This window comes from Pteropus medius, unplaced genomic scaffold (assembly GCF_902729225.1).
Source record: "Pteropus medius unplaced genomic scaffold, Ma_sr-lr_union100, whole genome shotgun sequence".
NCBI classification, from domain to species: domain Eukaryota; kingdom Metazoa; phylum Chordata; class Mammalia; order Chiroptera; family Pteropodidae; genus Pteropus; species Pteropus medius.
The window spans coordinates 12,505,797-12,519,459 of NW_024354503.1; the positions used below are offsets into that span (position 1 = coordinate 12,505,797).

At 36.6% G+C, this 13,663-nt stretch overlaps 2 protein-coding genes across 9 annotated transcripts in view; one reads left to right on the top strand and one right to left on the bottom strand.

Annotated features, from left to right (window-relative positions):
- Nucleotides 1-5,479, bottom strand: part of SLC25A27 (solute carrier family 25 member 27) — a 19,521-nt gene extending 14,042 nt beyond the window's left edge. Inside the window, exons 1-3 of the mRNA XM_039854836.1 lie at nt 5,182-5,479; nt 2,476-2,667; nt 747-831 (exon numbers count right to left, since the gene is read on the bottom strand). Coding sequence (XP_039710770.1) covers nt 747-831; nt 2,476-2,667; nt 5,182-5,287 — 383 coding nt within the window. The 5' untranslated portion in view covers nt 5,288-5,479. The remainder of the gene's footprint in view (nt 1-746; nt 832-2,475; nt 2,668-5,181) is intronic.
- A 106-nt stretch (nt 5,480-5,585) lies between these two features.
- Nucleotides 5,586-13,663, top strand: part of CYP39A1 (cytochrome P450 family 39 subfamily A member 1) — a 65,529-nt gene continuing 57,451 nt past the window's right edge. For 3 of the 8 annotated variants that reach the window (XM_039854369.1, XM_039854370.1, XM_039854371.1), the window contains exons 1-4: nt 5,594-6,100; nt 9,976-10,111; nt 12,059-12,233; nt 13,437-13,586. In XM_039854369.1, coding sequence (XP_039710303.1) covers nt 5,924-6,100; nt 9,976-10,111; nt 12,059-12,233; nt 13,437-13,586 — 638 coding nt within the window. In that variant the 5' untranslated portion in view covers nt 5,594-5,923. Of the gene's footprint in view, nt 6,101-9,973; nt 10,112-10,437; nt 10,554-12,058; nt 12,234-13,436; nt 13,587-13,663 lie in introns of those variants that run through there. The other 5 variants (XM_039854367.1, XM_039854373.1, XM_039854368.1 and 2 more) reach the window with 5 other exon arrangements.

Consider the following 13,663-nt stretch of genomic DNA (forward strand, 5'->3'; position numbering starts at 1 on the left):
GCAAAAAAAAAAAAAAAAAAATTAATAAGTACTTTATGCTTCAAAAGGCTATAGTAACTTACATTCCCATTAACAGTTTAATAGTTAATAGTTTTAATTAATTTCCATGATTACTGGTGAGTTTGAAGATTTACATGTTTAATGAACATTTGTATTTCTTCTTTTGTGAACTTCCTTTGTGTTCATATAAAACATATAAAGTTTTTATTGATTTACAGTTCTATGTAGCTCTAATAAAGATTTATATTATTTATATAACCTCTTTGTTTCTGATATAAATGTTGTAAGTGATATACACTTTACACTCATCATCGCATCTAATCCTACAAAAACAGATACCTGATGGTAGGTATTACTTCTACATCTGAGAAAACTAAAGATATAAAAGGTGAAGTGGTTTACCTAGGTTACATAGTAGTAGACCAGGAATTTGATTCGAGCTCATCTCCGTATGACTCTAAAGCCCAGGATTTCTCAGTATAAAAAGGAATATAGAATTCTATAAGAATTCTCCTAATATTAAAATATTAATAATATATAGACAATTTATATATATATATATGTACATGTATGTTTGTATATATGTGCAGTAAATGCTCGATCGTTTGAATTTATATTGTAAATACTTATTATTTTAAGCCTTTAACATGAGGCAATTTTGGTATAAATGCACAATTTATACAAATTTCATGAATAAACATTAAAGCCTTAGGGGAAATAGCATATATTTTCAAAATAAGACTTACCAAAGGGGATAATGCTTATCTTCACTTTTGCCAAACACAACTTCACGAAGATGTTCATATGTGACCATTCGACCTCCAGAATACACTGTGTCAAACGGATTGAAAAGGTGAACTCAGCTATGTTTAATAAAACGAGAGAGTATTCTGACCTGGCCTACCCGATCTCTCTAGCTGTGTCTTTCTCTCATGTACCCTATGCTTCTGACACATGCACTTCTTGATGTTTCTCTGCATGTGGTATGCCTTTTTCAGCCACAGGCCTTCTCACATGCTGTCTGATCTTTCTTAAATGGATTCTCCCTTCTCTGCTTTGCTAACTCCTCCTAGTCTTTCAAAACTCAATTAAGAGAACTACTTTTCCAAGAAGTGCTCTCTGTCCTTTCCTTTGCACAAGTACTTAGGCATACATCTAACATGGCATTTATCATATTAATTAGAGATTAACTTGACTTTCTTTCCATCAGACCATGAGCTTTTCAAGGTAGGTTTTCATTACTCCATATGCCCTAGTAGAGAGCTTCATAGCAGGCATTTCCATTTAATAAATATGTATAACTTCATAGGACAATTTATTATAGTACGGTAATTTTTCAGTCAAATGTCAAACATATGAAATTAATCTTAATGGTAAAACTAGAAAGAAAATATTTTAAAAAGGTGAGAAATAAAAATTATTAAAATAACTACATGGTATTCATATAGAGGTTTTCTTTATATTTAAGAAGTTTGATGAAGTATTAAGATATCCAAAAACACAGAGTACTAAAACAATACTTCTAGACAGTTCTTGATGAATACACTCTAACTTCCTCATCTAAAGAACCGAAGTTTTAAAAATAAGACAGTAAATATTAGTACTTGAAAGTTTTCCAACCAAGAATCCCTTCATATTTGTGGAAACATTATGAATGTAAAGGAGAAAAATGCCACACCTGTCCTACCATTTGAAGCCAAGTTTATGTTCTCCTATGCACAGGCTGAAAACTTAACAACTCTTATCTTTGTGAGTGCCACTTGGGAAGCAGAGCAAAAAAGTATTCTCATTTGCTGTGAGAAATGTGAAAAATTACAACTATTTTTCTTTAAGAGTAACCAAAGGCCTACAAAGGTAGTTAGGTATCCTGGGGAACTGAAACAAAAAAATCACCTGCTTTGCATTTACTCTATCGCCAGAGTTGCATTAGATAGTCATCCCTGTTCTCTTTCAGAGTATCCTAGTCTCTAACGGATGAGATAGAGACTGGTGAGATTTGGCATTGTATTTTAATTTTCAAAAAAAAACAGAAAATTAAAATTTTATGTTTAAAGTTTTTGAAATGGAGAAAAATATCAGGCATTTTTTTCTTTCTTAAACTTAAAACATTAGAAAAAATTTCAAACACACAGAAAAGTAGAGAATATAACTGCCTCTATATCTATACTTGATATTTATCAATTGCTACCATTTTTGCCATATTTGCTTCATTGCTTTTGCTTAATATTTTAAAGTACATTACAGACATCAAGACAGTTCATTTCTAAATACTTCTGTATGCATTTCTAAAAATTTAAGGCAATAATTCCTTAATTACAATTGGTAGTTAGTTTTCTTTTTCTTAAGAAACTATATATTCATTTATCATATTAGTAGAAAAAAACTAACTGGTTTTTGGATATAGCCAAACAGAAAAGCAGAGGAGACAAACTCAGAATTCATAACAAACTTACCAGCCAGAATCAAGATAAATACCTACGTGTCTGTAAATGGCGGGTGTCACTCCTTGCCAAAGCTTTAGAAAGCCTTCCTCTTGGACAATCCCTAGGGCTGTGCGCACCATGCCCCTATAGGGAGCAGATTCTCTTGCACTGTCTCCCAATCGTGCAAGGGCAGCTTCTCCTTGCATTTGGAGTCGAGTTTTTGTGAGATCCAGGGGAAAAGTTGCTAACAACAACAACAAAGAAACAAAACGAGGGGGAAACCCACAATATTCAGAGAAACAAAAATTCTAAAATTCTAAAATCATAAGACTAATATTTTAGTCACCACAAGATTGGTGGTTCTCAAATTTTATAATACATCAGAATCAGTTAGGGATATTGTCAAGAGCTGCTAATTTCCTAGCCCCATGGCCGATGGATTCTTAGTAGGTTCATGGGGTTTGGGGGAGTCAGAAATCAGTTGATGCTTATGCACTCCCAAATTCATTAATCACTATCCCAGAGTACCCCTAGATCACCAGTGGAAAAAAAGTGACAATTTGGGGTTCTTTTTATTCAGAAATTTCAGTCTAAAATCTACTTTTGTCCATAATTTTTGCTTTCTTTCTAATTGGAATAATTTCAGGTATCCATATTCTGTGGTGTCCTCTTAACTGCAACCATGATTAAGATCCAATGTGACTTTTAGAATACTGTGTTATTTATACTAGGTAGGTTATTAATAAATGCTGGATGAAGCTGAATTCTATAGTTTCATGGGTGATGTTCACATGCAGATGAATCATTGACCGGATGTTTGAGATATAGAAAATGCTATATGGAGTTTATAATGTCATCATTTATACACAAGGGTGGCATGCTCAAATTCTTTCAGTTAAGGCACATATTTCCTGCACTGATAAGTTTTATGCATGGCCTCTTTACAAGTACCGACTGTACTTGAAAATTTTTTTCTAATGTTTACATTTTAGAGATAGACCTTTTACCTTGAAACAGGACCACATTAGGAAGATCAAGCTCCTAACTTTATACACGCAATGTCCCGAATAATTGAAATAACGAGATTCAGATAAGTTCATGAACATTATTGACATTACATAAGTCTTTTCAATGACTACCAACTCATACAAAACCATAGCTATCCTTTTTCCAAGAGAAAACAGAGTGACTGGAAGAGAACAGTAAATCTTACCACAGGTCTTTGTAAATGTAAATATCTTGCTGATAGTTTCCCTAAAACAGAAGTAGTTTACATACAGAGAATTCAAGCAATGCTTTACTGAAATATGAAACCTGAAGTCATAAGATATAAAAGTCTCTATATTAGCACAGGTTATGCCTCTTTAAATAATTTGGGTTTTCTTGCTAGTTACTTAAATAATGCTTCAGGTTCTGATCCTAACTTGTTTTGCACTCAAAATCATCTCATATTCTGATTCTCCCACTTCGAATCACAGCCCTCACACAATTCTCTACAAACTTTTAACAGAAGAAATTTTCCTTTACAAAAGCCATTGGTCACAGGGGGAAACATCAAGGTTTAAAAAACAAAACTGGAAATATACGTAATCATTCAGCAATCTGTTTTTTTTTTTTAAGTTGGTCAATTGTATTTTAGTAAAAACAATGAATAAAAAAATTCTCAGATTTGGGAGGAGAGAGAAAGAAAAAATCAGAGGGTCCAAAGGGTAAGAATGGAGGAGCACAAAGGGCAAAATAACAGATCGTGAGCGGGCTCTGCTGGAAATACAAAATAAATTCATTTTAGAACAGGACAAACATTTATAAATAACACATCAGAGCTGTTGCTGTTTGTTTTAAGTGGACAAGAAAATGAAAGAGTAATCTTCAAATGCACAGTGAAGGCTTCCCAAGGAATGCATAGGCACTCTACTCACAAAACCCTTGGAAGAAACACTACCTGCTCATGCAAGGTCATTATCATCCTCTTAACGTTTTGTCTGACTTGCTCATGGAGATGTAACTGTCCCTCTCTATACTCTTAAGATACTTAATAATACCTTCATTATAATAAGCACAATGTAAATGTCTGTCTCTGCAATTTCCCAGCCTGTAAGAAGGTCAGGGCTGGGTCTTTAAACTATATCTCCAGCAATCATAATAATGTCACAATTAATGGTTGCCCTGCCTTGGAGTTAGCATTTATGTATTATCGACTGCTCATAATCCTGCAAGGTAAATACAGTATAGACGAATTAAGCTCAAAGAGGTCAGCTGGAAGATGGTGAGTAGATGTTCAATAAACGATGGGTCCCACAAGTTGGGTCCACAATTCGGACCCTAAAGACAACGATATAGTGAGGCTCTATAAGAATATAAATCACAGAGATTATTGCAATAAGGATGAAACGTGGACTGAGTTTTTAAAAACAGCATCCTCACTAAAGAAAAAATTGTTCCCATTGAGGAATGGCAGCTTATGAAGCTTCTAAAAGTACACGTTCAGGCACAATGGCACATCTCTGAAGAAGAAATTGGAAGGCAAAGACCTTAGTGACCTCCAATCCCTCCTACTCACGAACCTGGCCTTGCCAGGTCGCTCCCACATCCGCCGGACATGTGTGGAAAAGAGGGCGCAACCTCGCGTGCGCACACACCGGGGAACCTAGCCATCTGCGGGTCCCTCCCGCACGACTACTCCCCGCCCCCGCAACCACCACCCGGCGCGGCGCCTCAGCCACTCGCCGGAGAGGCCCAGAGGTGGGCGCTTGGGTACCTAGCTCCGCCACGGTAGCCGCGCAACCGGACAGTAGGAACTTGCTCGCTCGGGGCCATCTCTGGGCGAGCGGCAAAAGCCTCTCTTCATCCTCTGGGACCGACATTCAGCAGCAGGACAGGACAACAATGCAACCCTTCTGGCCGGCGCCTCGCGCCGCGGCTGGCCTGCCACCCTGCCAGGGCGGCCCCTCTTCAACCGACGAATGGCGCGGCGGACACCATGTCCTTCCCTCGGCTCGGCCAGGCGGGCCTGCGAACCCGCAGCCTTCCTAGTAGCCTCACGCTTGAGAGGGCCTGCGGACTGAGGGCAGAAAAACAACGCGAGCCCACGAGAATTCTGGGAAATGTAGTCCTTCGTGCTCCGCGCCTCTCGGATCGCATTCTCTGATTGGCTGCGAGCGAGGAGCTCCCAGAGCCACCGCTCTCAGCCTTCATGGCAACAGCGCGAACTTTTTCCACCTTCGCCCCTCCTCACTCTCCCACTACCTCCAGCCCCAGCATTCCGTTCCGGTAGGCCAAGACTTGAAAGAGAATTGGCGGTGGGAGGGAGCGATGCTGCAAAAGTCACCTAAAAATTGGGGCGGATAAAGGAGACTGCAATTAGAAGGCCGAGGAAGCTACGAAAGTTGCCGCAGAAAGGTTGAGAGGTCCGGTGATTGCTCCCTATTCCAGTGGGAAGGAACAAGTGCTACGGCAGCAGGACTTTCCTTCTCTGATTCTCCAAGACGCTGGACAAAAACATGGAACTAATATTCCCAACAGTGATTATAATCCTAGGTTGCGTTGCTCTTTTGTTATTACTTCAGTGGAAGAACTTGCGTGAGCCCCCGTGCATAAGGGGCTGGATTCCTTGGATTGGAGCTGGATTTGAGTTTGGGAAAGCCCCTCTAGAATTTATAGAGAAAGCAAGAATCAAGGTATGTGGCCTTAGCTTGTGGGGTTTCCGAAGAAGGTAATGTTTCCTTTATTTTCTTTCATCAGATCTTGAGTGTAATGTTAGAACACAGGGAACATACTTGCTGCCTCAGCTAAACGATCTTGTCCTTGTATGAATTTCTCAACTAACAGTCAACAACTATATCTTATGCAAGGTTTTTCAAAAGAGATAGATTTTTATCAGTTATGAAATATAAAGCAGCTTGCAACTAACTGGCTTTCTGGAAGCAAAGATTATAAGTGCTTAGTTACTTCATCATGGTTAAAAAATCCTGTGTATACATATTAACTAAATGCTTGCAATAATTGGGAAAGAAATATAATGCAGTTAATTTCAATTTATGAAGCTGTGCAATAAATTCTTATCCAAGTCATTGTTATCACCAGGTAGTTGTAAAAACTGCTTGCAAACTTGGTCTTTACAAATTTAGCTGGCACTGTAATTTCAGCTGGTGTTATTTAATGGTGATGAAATCCATTTTCACTGCACGCTAAGGAGATTAATAGTCGTAGTAGATGTTTTTGTCCTTAAAGTATTTTTAAAATATAATATATCTTGCAAAAATAGTATATAGGATACTGCCAAATTTTTTCCTTTATTGCAACCAATGCTTCAATGAACATTCTTGTGTGTATGTGTATGTACTGTGTGGTTGTGCTTTTTGCACTTTTCTAATTGTTTCCTCAGAGTAAATTCTGAAAAGTGGAAGTGTCCAGAGAACACGAACATTTAAATTGTTTATATTATTATGTTACCCTTGCAAAAGGACTTCACAATAAACACTTTTTCTTTTGAGTGTAGCAGATTGCCTAGCTCCTCATATCTTGGTAAATGAACACATGAAAAAATGTTTAACATCATTTACAATTAGGGATGGTCGAATAAAAACCACAAATAAAAGTCACTACACACTTATCAAAATGGCTAAGTAAAAAATAGCGACAGTACCCAAATGCTAGTTAAGGATACAGAGAAACCAAATCATTCACATATTGCTAATGGAAATGTGAAATGTAAAATGATAAAATTGTTGATGGAAATAGTGGTTCATATGACCCAGCAATTATACTTTTGGGCACTTACACTAGACAAATGAAAACTTATGTTCACATAAAAACCCACACATGAATGTTTACAGAAACTTTATGTGTAATAGCCTGAAACAAAAGAATACCAATGTTCTTCAACAGTGTTTAAACAGGCTATGGTTCACCCCCACCATGAAATACTACTCAGAATATAAAGGAATGAACTGTTCATACATACGACAGCCTGAATGGATCTCAAGTGAATAATGTCGTGAGAAAAAAAGCCAACCCCAAAGGTTTGCATACTATATGATTCTATTTATACAACATTCTTGAAATTCAATATCATAGTAATTGAAGAAATTAGTAGTTGACGAGGGTTAAGGAAGAGGTGGGGGTGAGAATGAAATGGTTGTGACTATCAAAGGGAAATATGTGGTATCTTTGTGGTAATGGAAATGTTCTGTATCTTTACTGTATCAGTGTCAATAACTTAATTATGATGATGAACTATAGCTTTGCAAGGTGTTAACACTAGGGGGAACAGAGTAATGGGTACATGGGATCTCTCTGCATTAGTTCTTAGAATTGCATGTTAGTCTACAATTATATCAAAATAAAAAGCTTAAGGAAAAAATACAAGCACCACTTCTACAACATATTGCATATGCTTGCCTTTACATCATAACACTCAGTGCTAACATTGCACAAAAAATGAGAACAAAAGGAAAGCAAATAAAACAAAAAACCCATTGTTAAAGAATTTATAGCACTTCACACGGTCATTCGCACTGTGCAGTCATCTTGCAATAAATTACTTTAAATACCACTTGTCAGCAGTTATCTCAATCATTCAGTATGTTTGAACTTGGCTGTTGTACACTGTGGCCTGAGTGCCTATATGTGTTACAAAAGGACACTTTCCTCATGGAAAGTTAAGAATTCTCATTTGGGCAAAACTTTAACAAACAATGAAAATTACTCATCTTTTTCTAAGTATTGACAAACAATTGTAGAGAAGGAATATTGGAAAGCACTGTAAATGTCTGGATCACTAGTGAAGAAAGTGAGACTTCACTATTTGGTGGCCCAATGATTATTGAGCCCACAGTTGCCTGATAGTGCCCAAATGTGTGTCATGGGAATGATCTTGTGCCATTTCATGGCAGGCCTAGAAATTATTGTAATAGTGAATTAGCGATGAGCATAAATGATATTTAGAGGTAATTATAATGGCTGTAATGGGATATAAAAATACAGGTCATCATTCTAAGAATGTATATCTTGGATGTGGTATGGTAAAGTCACTGTGGCCACAGAGGAAATGAAAATGAAGCATGGAAGGAAGAAGTTTAGTAAACTCATAGGTCTGAGGGGGTCACTGCATGCCATGCAAGGCCACAGAAGAAAGTGCCAGTGTCAGTCAGGAATCAGAAGATAGGAAAAAGCCTAGGTCAGAACCCTTATTGGAGTTTCCTCAAGAAAGGCAAGAGAGGGCAAAGTAAACAATTTAGGATTGGCTAGTTTGAATAATTCCTGAGGGCTTTGGGCCATATGGATGGTCTCTCATTGCCTGATATATGGCCCTGGGATGATTTAGGGCCACAGAAATATTGGCTTGGTATTTGAGAATTAGATAAGGAGGTAGTTGGGGGTAAATTGGTTGTTTTGCCTATGAAAGGTATGCTCTTGGCTAGTTGAGCCCTTTGCTGTCTTTAATAATTGGCTAGCCCTGGTAGTGAGGCAGTCAATACCAAAGCATCAACAAAAAAGAAAATACAGCTAATATATAGTTGGCTCTGTGATGAATGGATGCCAATTGACGCAGAATCTAAGAAAATATAGTTGATTCGAATAATGGGTTATTTTGATGATTCATGGATGCAAATGTGGTGAATTGTCTATATTCATAATAGAATAAAATGCTAAATTACAATTAGAGGTCAGTGAAAATGATGATATATTTTTACCCCAACGAAGTCATGGACTCCCTGAAATCAAGCCCCTTACTAGACTATGTTTATAGGCAACTAAGAGTGATTTAACAGACAGGGCAAAACTGATGATGTAGGAGAAAGAGGCATAAATGTAGAACAAAGAGAAGGTAAGAGAGTATGGAATCTGTAACACAAGTAAAGGACTGTTGGCATTGCACAGGACAGGACCCTCCACCTGTTAACCAGAGAGGTAGCATGGAGAATGGGTATAAATGTGTGTACCTTGCAAGATTTGGTGGTGAGAAGTTGAGAGTGCTCTTACTTGATTGCTTCCATTTTCCCAGTGAGCTATAAACCAGAAACACTATCTCACAGTGGAGAGGGTTAGGCAAGTTATACAGGTGAAATAGTCATTTTGGAAAATGAGAAGGTAAGCCCATTAGAGAACTTTTTAGGATTGCAAGACATTGTTGAGTGACCAGTGATTTATGGTAAAAGCAGTCAGCAATTTTGTATCTTTTTCTTGAACAAAGTTGAGCTATAGGTTGCTTGTAATCTACTAAATCTTGAAAAAACAATGTTCAAATATCACAGTTTGACATAATTTCTAATTATTATTCATATTACGAGAAAAGAGGATACAAGTAAATAATAACACAATCAAAAGGAAGGTTAAGTATTAGGCCAGAATAAATTAGGATTTACATAATTTATAGTTGGCTAAATCAGTCAAAATTTAAAATTAATTACTATACATAATGATAATGTTTTTCTTACTTATGACTTCAGCATTGAGATTCTTGAGAAACACTGCCTTAAACATAACCCATGGCCCTGTAACTTATCAGAATTGCTTAATTATATGACCTGTATTTATGTGTTTTTTTCAGTATGGACCGATATTTACAGTCTTTGCTATGGGAACCCGAATGACCTTTGTTACTGAAGAAGAGGGAATTAATGTGTTTCTAAAATCCAAAGAAGTAAATTTTGAACTGGCAGTGCAAAATCCCATCTATCGTACAGGTAAAGAATATTTTCAGATAGTTCATTTGAAATACAACATTAGAATCCAAGACTAGTTTTAAGTAACAATTATATTCTCACTCTTTTATCAAAAATGGTAAGTCCCCATTATTTTATTCTTTAGGAGTAGACGAAGGAAAGAGTATATGAGTTCAGTCACTGAAAAACAAAATATTGGCAGCCTAATACATTTAGACCTTAATTAGACATGTAAGAGATGAGGTTACCTCACTGAAGTTTTCTGTGGGAAATATTTGGAACCTGTATTGTTACAACTCCCAAGACGCCACTAACTGTTCTGCTACTGTGTATACAGTGTTCTACAGGCTGTAGCTCTTGGCTTGATCACATGTTGCTACTCTGCTCCCTGAAAGTAGAATTCCACTGCTTAGTAAGCCCTTTACGAGTGGCATTTCCTGACATATTCCATAGGGCTATTACGGTAAGTGAGTGCCCTTTTGCCAATTCTCTCTCCTCAGAGGCTGTTAGATTATACTGGTCAGCATGCTTCCAGTGTGACTATCTGCTTCTATTTCTTCCCAGGCCACAAATATGCGTGCTGAGGCCATTTGTCCTTGTAAGAATACAGAGCTGCTTCCTTTTGAGCCTGTTTTTTTTCTGTTTTCACAATATCTGTGCTTGCTTCTACTGTCTGTGGCTTTTTTCTCTTTGCTTCCCTTTGCTGCTTCTCTTTGCTGCTTTCTTAGGTTTCTTTTCATATAGACTCATGCATTTTTTTGACATTAAGACAAAAAACATTTCAAAAGCTGTAAGTGATCAATAGCATGATTATTTTTTCTTCTTGCTTGCATGAAAATCACAACATGTGGGTTAAATTTTTCACTATTTAGTACTTCTTGATATTTGGACTGTGGAATTCCAGGTCAAAGAATGTAAATATTTTGAAGCCTCTTGATCTGTAAGGCTACATATCCCTTCAGAAAAGTATACCAACTTACTCACCTGTCAGGTGTGTGGAATTTATCAGTGTTTATACTTGTCCTTCCCCTGGGGATTTTTATGTTTAAATATTTCTATTTAACAACAACAAAAAAATATGTTAATATTTACTATTGAAACAGCTTCTCGTTCTTCTCATATAGTCCCCTGATACAGAGAGGATAAATGCTCCAGAGTATCTAAAAATTATTAATGAACCTACATAAAATGTAACCTATACATAAAAAGATGATGAAATAGAAAATTTTAAAATTATTTTTTGAAATCACTTTGAAGAAATTAAACAGGATTAAAGAAGAATGTAAAGGAAGAATGAGTAGAAAATACTTATACTTTCACTACCCCAACACAACCAGGAGTGTGTATTGCGAAAGGGAAGAATCATGAATACTAATATAAAAAAAATAGTGGGGTCGATGCTATGAGAAAATGCCTCCTGGTGGAAGTAATAGCCAAGAAGATGCTTAAAGAAGAAGTAGAAATTAGCAGGAGACATTTAGGGCTTGTAAGTGTGCGTGTATGGTGTGGGGTAAGATTAGTCAAGCAGAGAATGTTCTGAGCAGATAGAACAGCTCATAAAAATACTGGGAAATATAGAAGTATCTGTTTTCAACATACCTGAAATATACATTTAGAGGTTGGGAGAGCTGGAAATATCATTAGAGAGATTGGAACTTGGTAGAAAGCCTTGTAAACTTTGTTAAGGATAGGAAGCCAATGAAAGGTTTTAAATATGGAAATAAGATCACTAGATTTGTGTTTCCCAGAGGCCTTATAGATCATCCTTTAAATTACCCTACAGACTTTTACTATCTCACAGCATACGTTGAATATTCATCTAGTTTTATTCACAGAAGGTTATTTTATATATCTGATGAACTTTAGCTGTATTCCCTACTAACCAAAAAGTAGTAGAAAAGTATGTTGCTTCATTCTTTGCTTCAAAGAATCATCGCTTCTTTTGAAAATGGTTTTCTCTGTTTATAGCATCAATCCCAAAGAATATCTTTTTTGCACTACATGAGAAACTTTATATTGTGATGAAAGGGAAACTAGGGACTTTCAACCTATGTCAATTCGCTGGACAACTAACCGAAGAATTACATGAACAACTGGAGAATTTAGGCACTCATGGGACAATAGATCTGAACAACCTAGTAAGGTAAATAGATACATTACTATTATTTCATCTTGCTCTTTTGGAATAAAAAATGTTGAAGCCTATACATTGGATTTCAAAAATTATATGTTCGGTTAATGAAGTCTACCTAACTAGGTAATTGAGAGAGTATGTTAATATTTTAAATTCTAATTAATGGTCAAGTTTCAGTTTAGCTCTATAATTTTATGGTGAACAAATAAACCAATACATTTTAATACATTTACAGCCATTTTTTCCTAGTCATTCATACAATTGTGAATATATATAGATGTACATCTTAGAATTGTCATGCATCCATCAGAATTTTGATAAGACATTCAGTGCAATTTGTGATTATTCCAAGTGGATATCGAGAGAACAAGGGAGAGGATAAAATCAACAAGTAGATGACAAGCATCCAGGAGATATTTGTGAGACACGAAAGGTTGGCTGAGACAAAATCAGTGTGGCCCTCAGCGCAGAGTCCTCCTAGAGGGGAGGTACTGAGATGAGAGACAGATGAGATAGGAAAGGGTGGCAGAGGGAGCCAGGTAGCACATGTAAGCCATGTTATGAAGGTTCCTGGCAAAGGTAAGGCCTGGGCTTGGGAGCCATGAGAAAAATTCCTCACATGCATAAGGAGATGTGGGAAATTGAACTTACCTTAGGCACTTTTCCATCTCAGTGGGATACTGGGGTGCTGAAGGCAGGATTTGACAGTTTAGATTCATAAAACAGAACAACATTTAATATTTCGTTAGCGATCCAAAAAGAGAAAAAAGAACAAAGACAAACAATCAGCCAAACTCTTAGCTTGCCCAGAATCTACAACAAAGCAGAAAATTCCCAGATATTTTTGAAATTTGGGGGAAAGAAGATCCTAAAAATTTTCTGGAGAGAAAGGGATGGCAAATAAAAATGAAATAACAGTATTCAGTGTTACTAATCTAGGGTATATTAACAATCATTGATTTTTTTTAACAGTAATCATTTTATTCACTTATAGTAAAACTTGATAAATACTATAATTTCAGTTACCCCTTAGTCATTTTGAGAATAGGCAAATATTGAAACCTCTTAAGAGTGACTTCTCCCAAAAGATTTTATCATGTGCTGTTATCTACCCCTTAAAAATAGCTATTAAATAATGCTTTCTCTTGTATCCTGATTTTATATTCTTCTTTGAGCATTTGGTCTGACTTTTATGTGGATCTCTCTTTGTAGGCATCTCCTTTATCCAGTCAGTGTGAATATGCTCTTTAAAAAAGGTTTGTTTCCCACAAACAAGAAGAAAATCATGGAGTTCCATCAGTATTTTCGAGCTTATGATGAAGGTTTTGAGCATGGGTCCCAGGTGCCAGAATGTCTCCTAAGGTAGTTGTTTCCTGAATTAATTCATTGACCAAGCTCCTCTCAGCAATTCATACATCTCTCATTTCTCTATTCTAAGT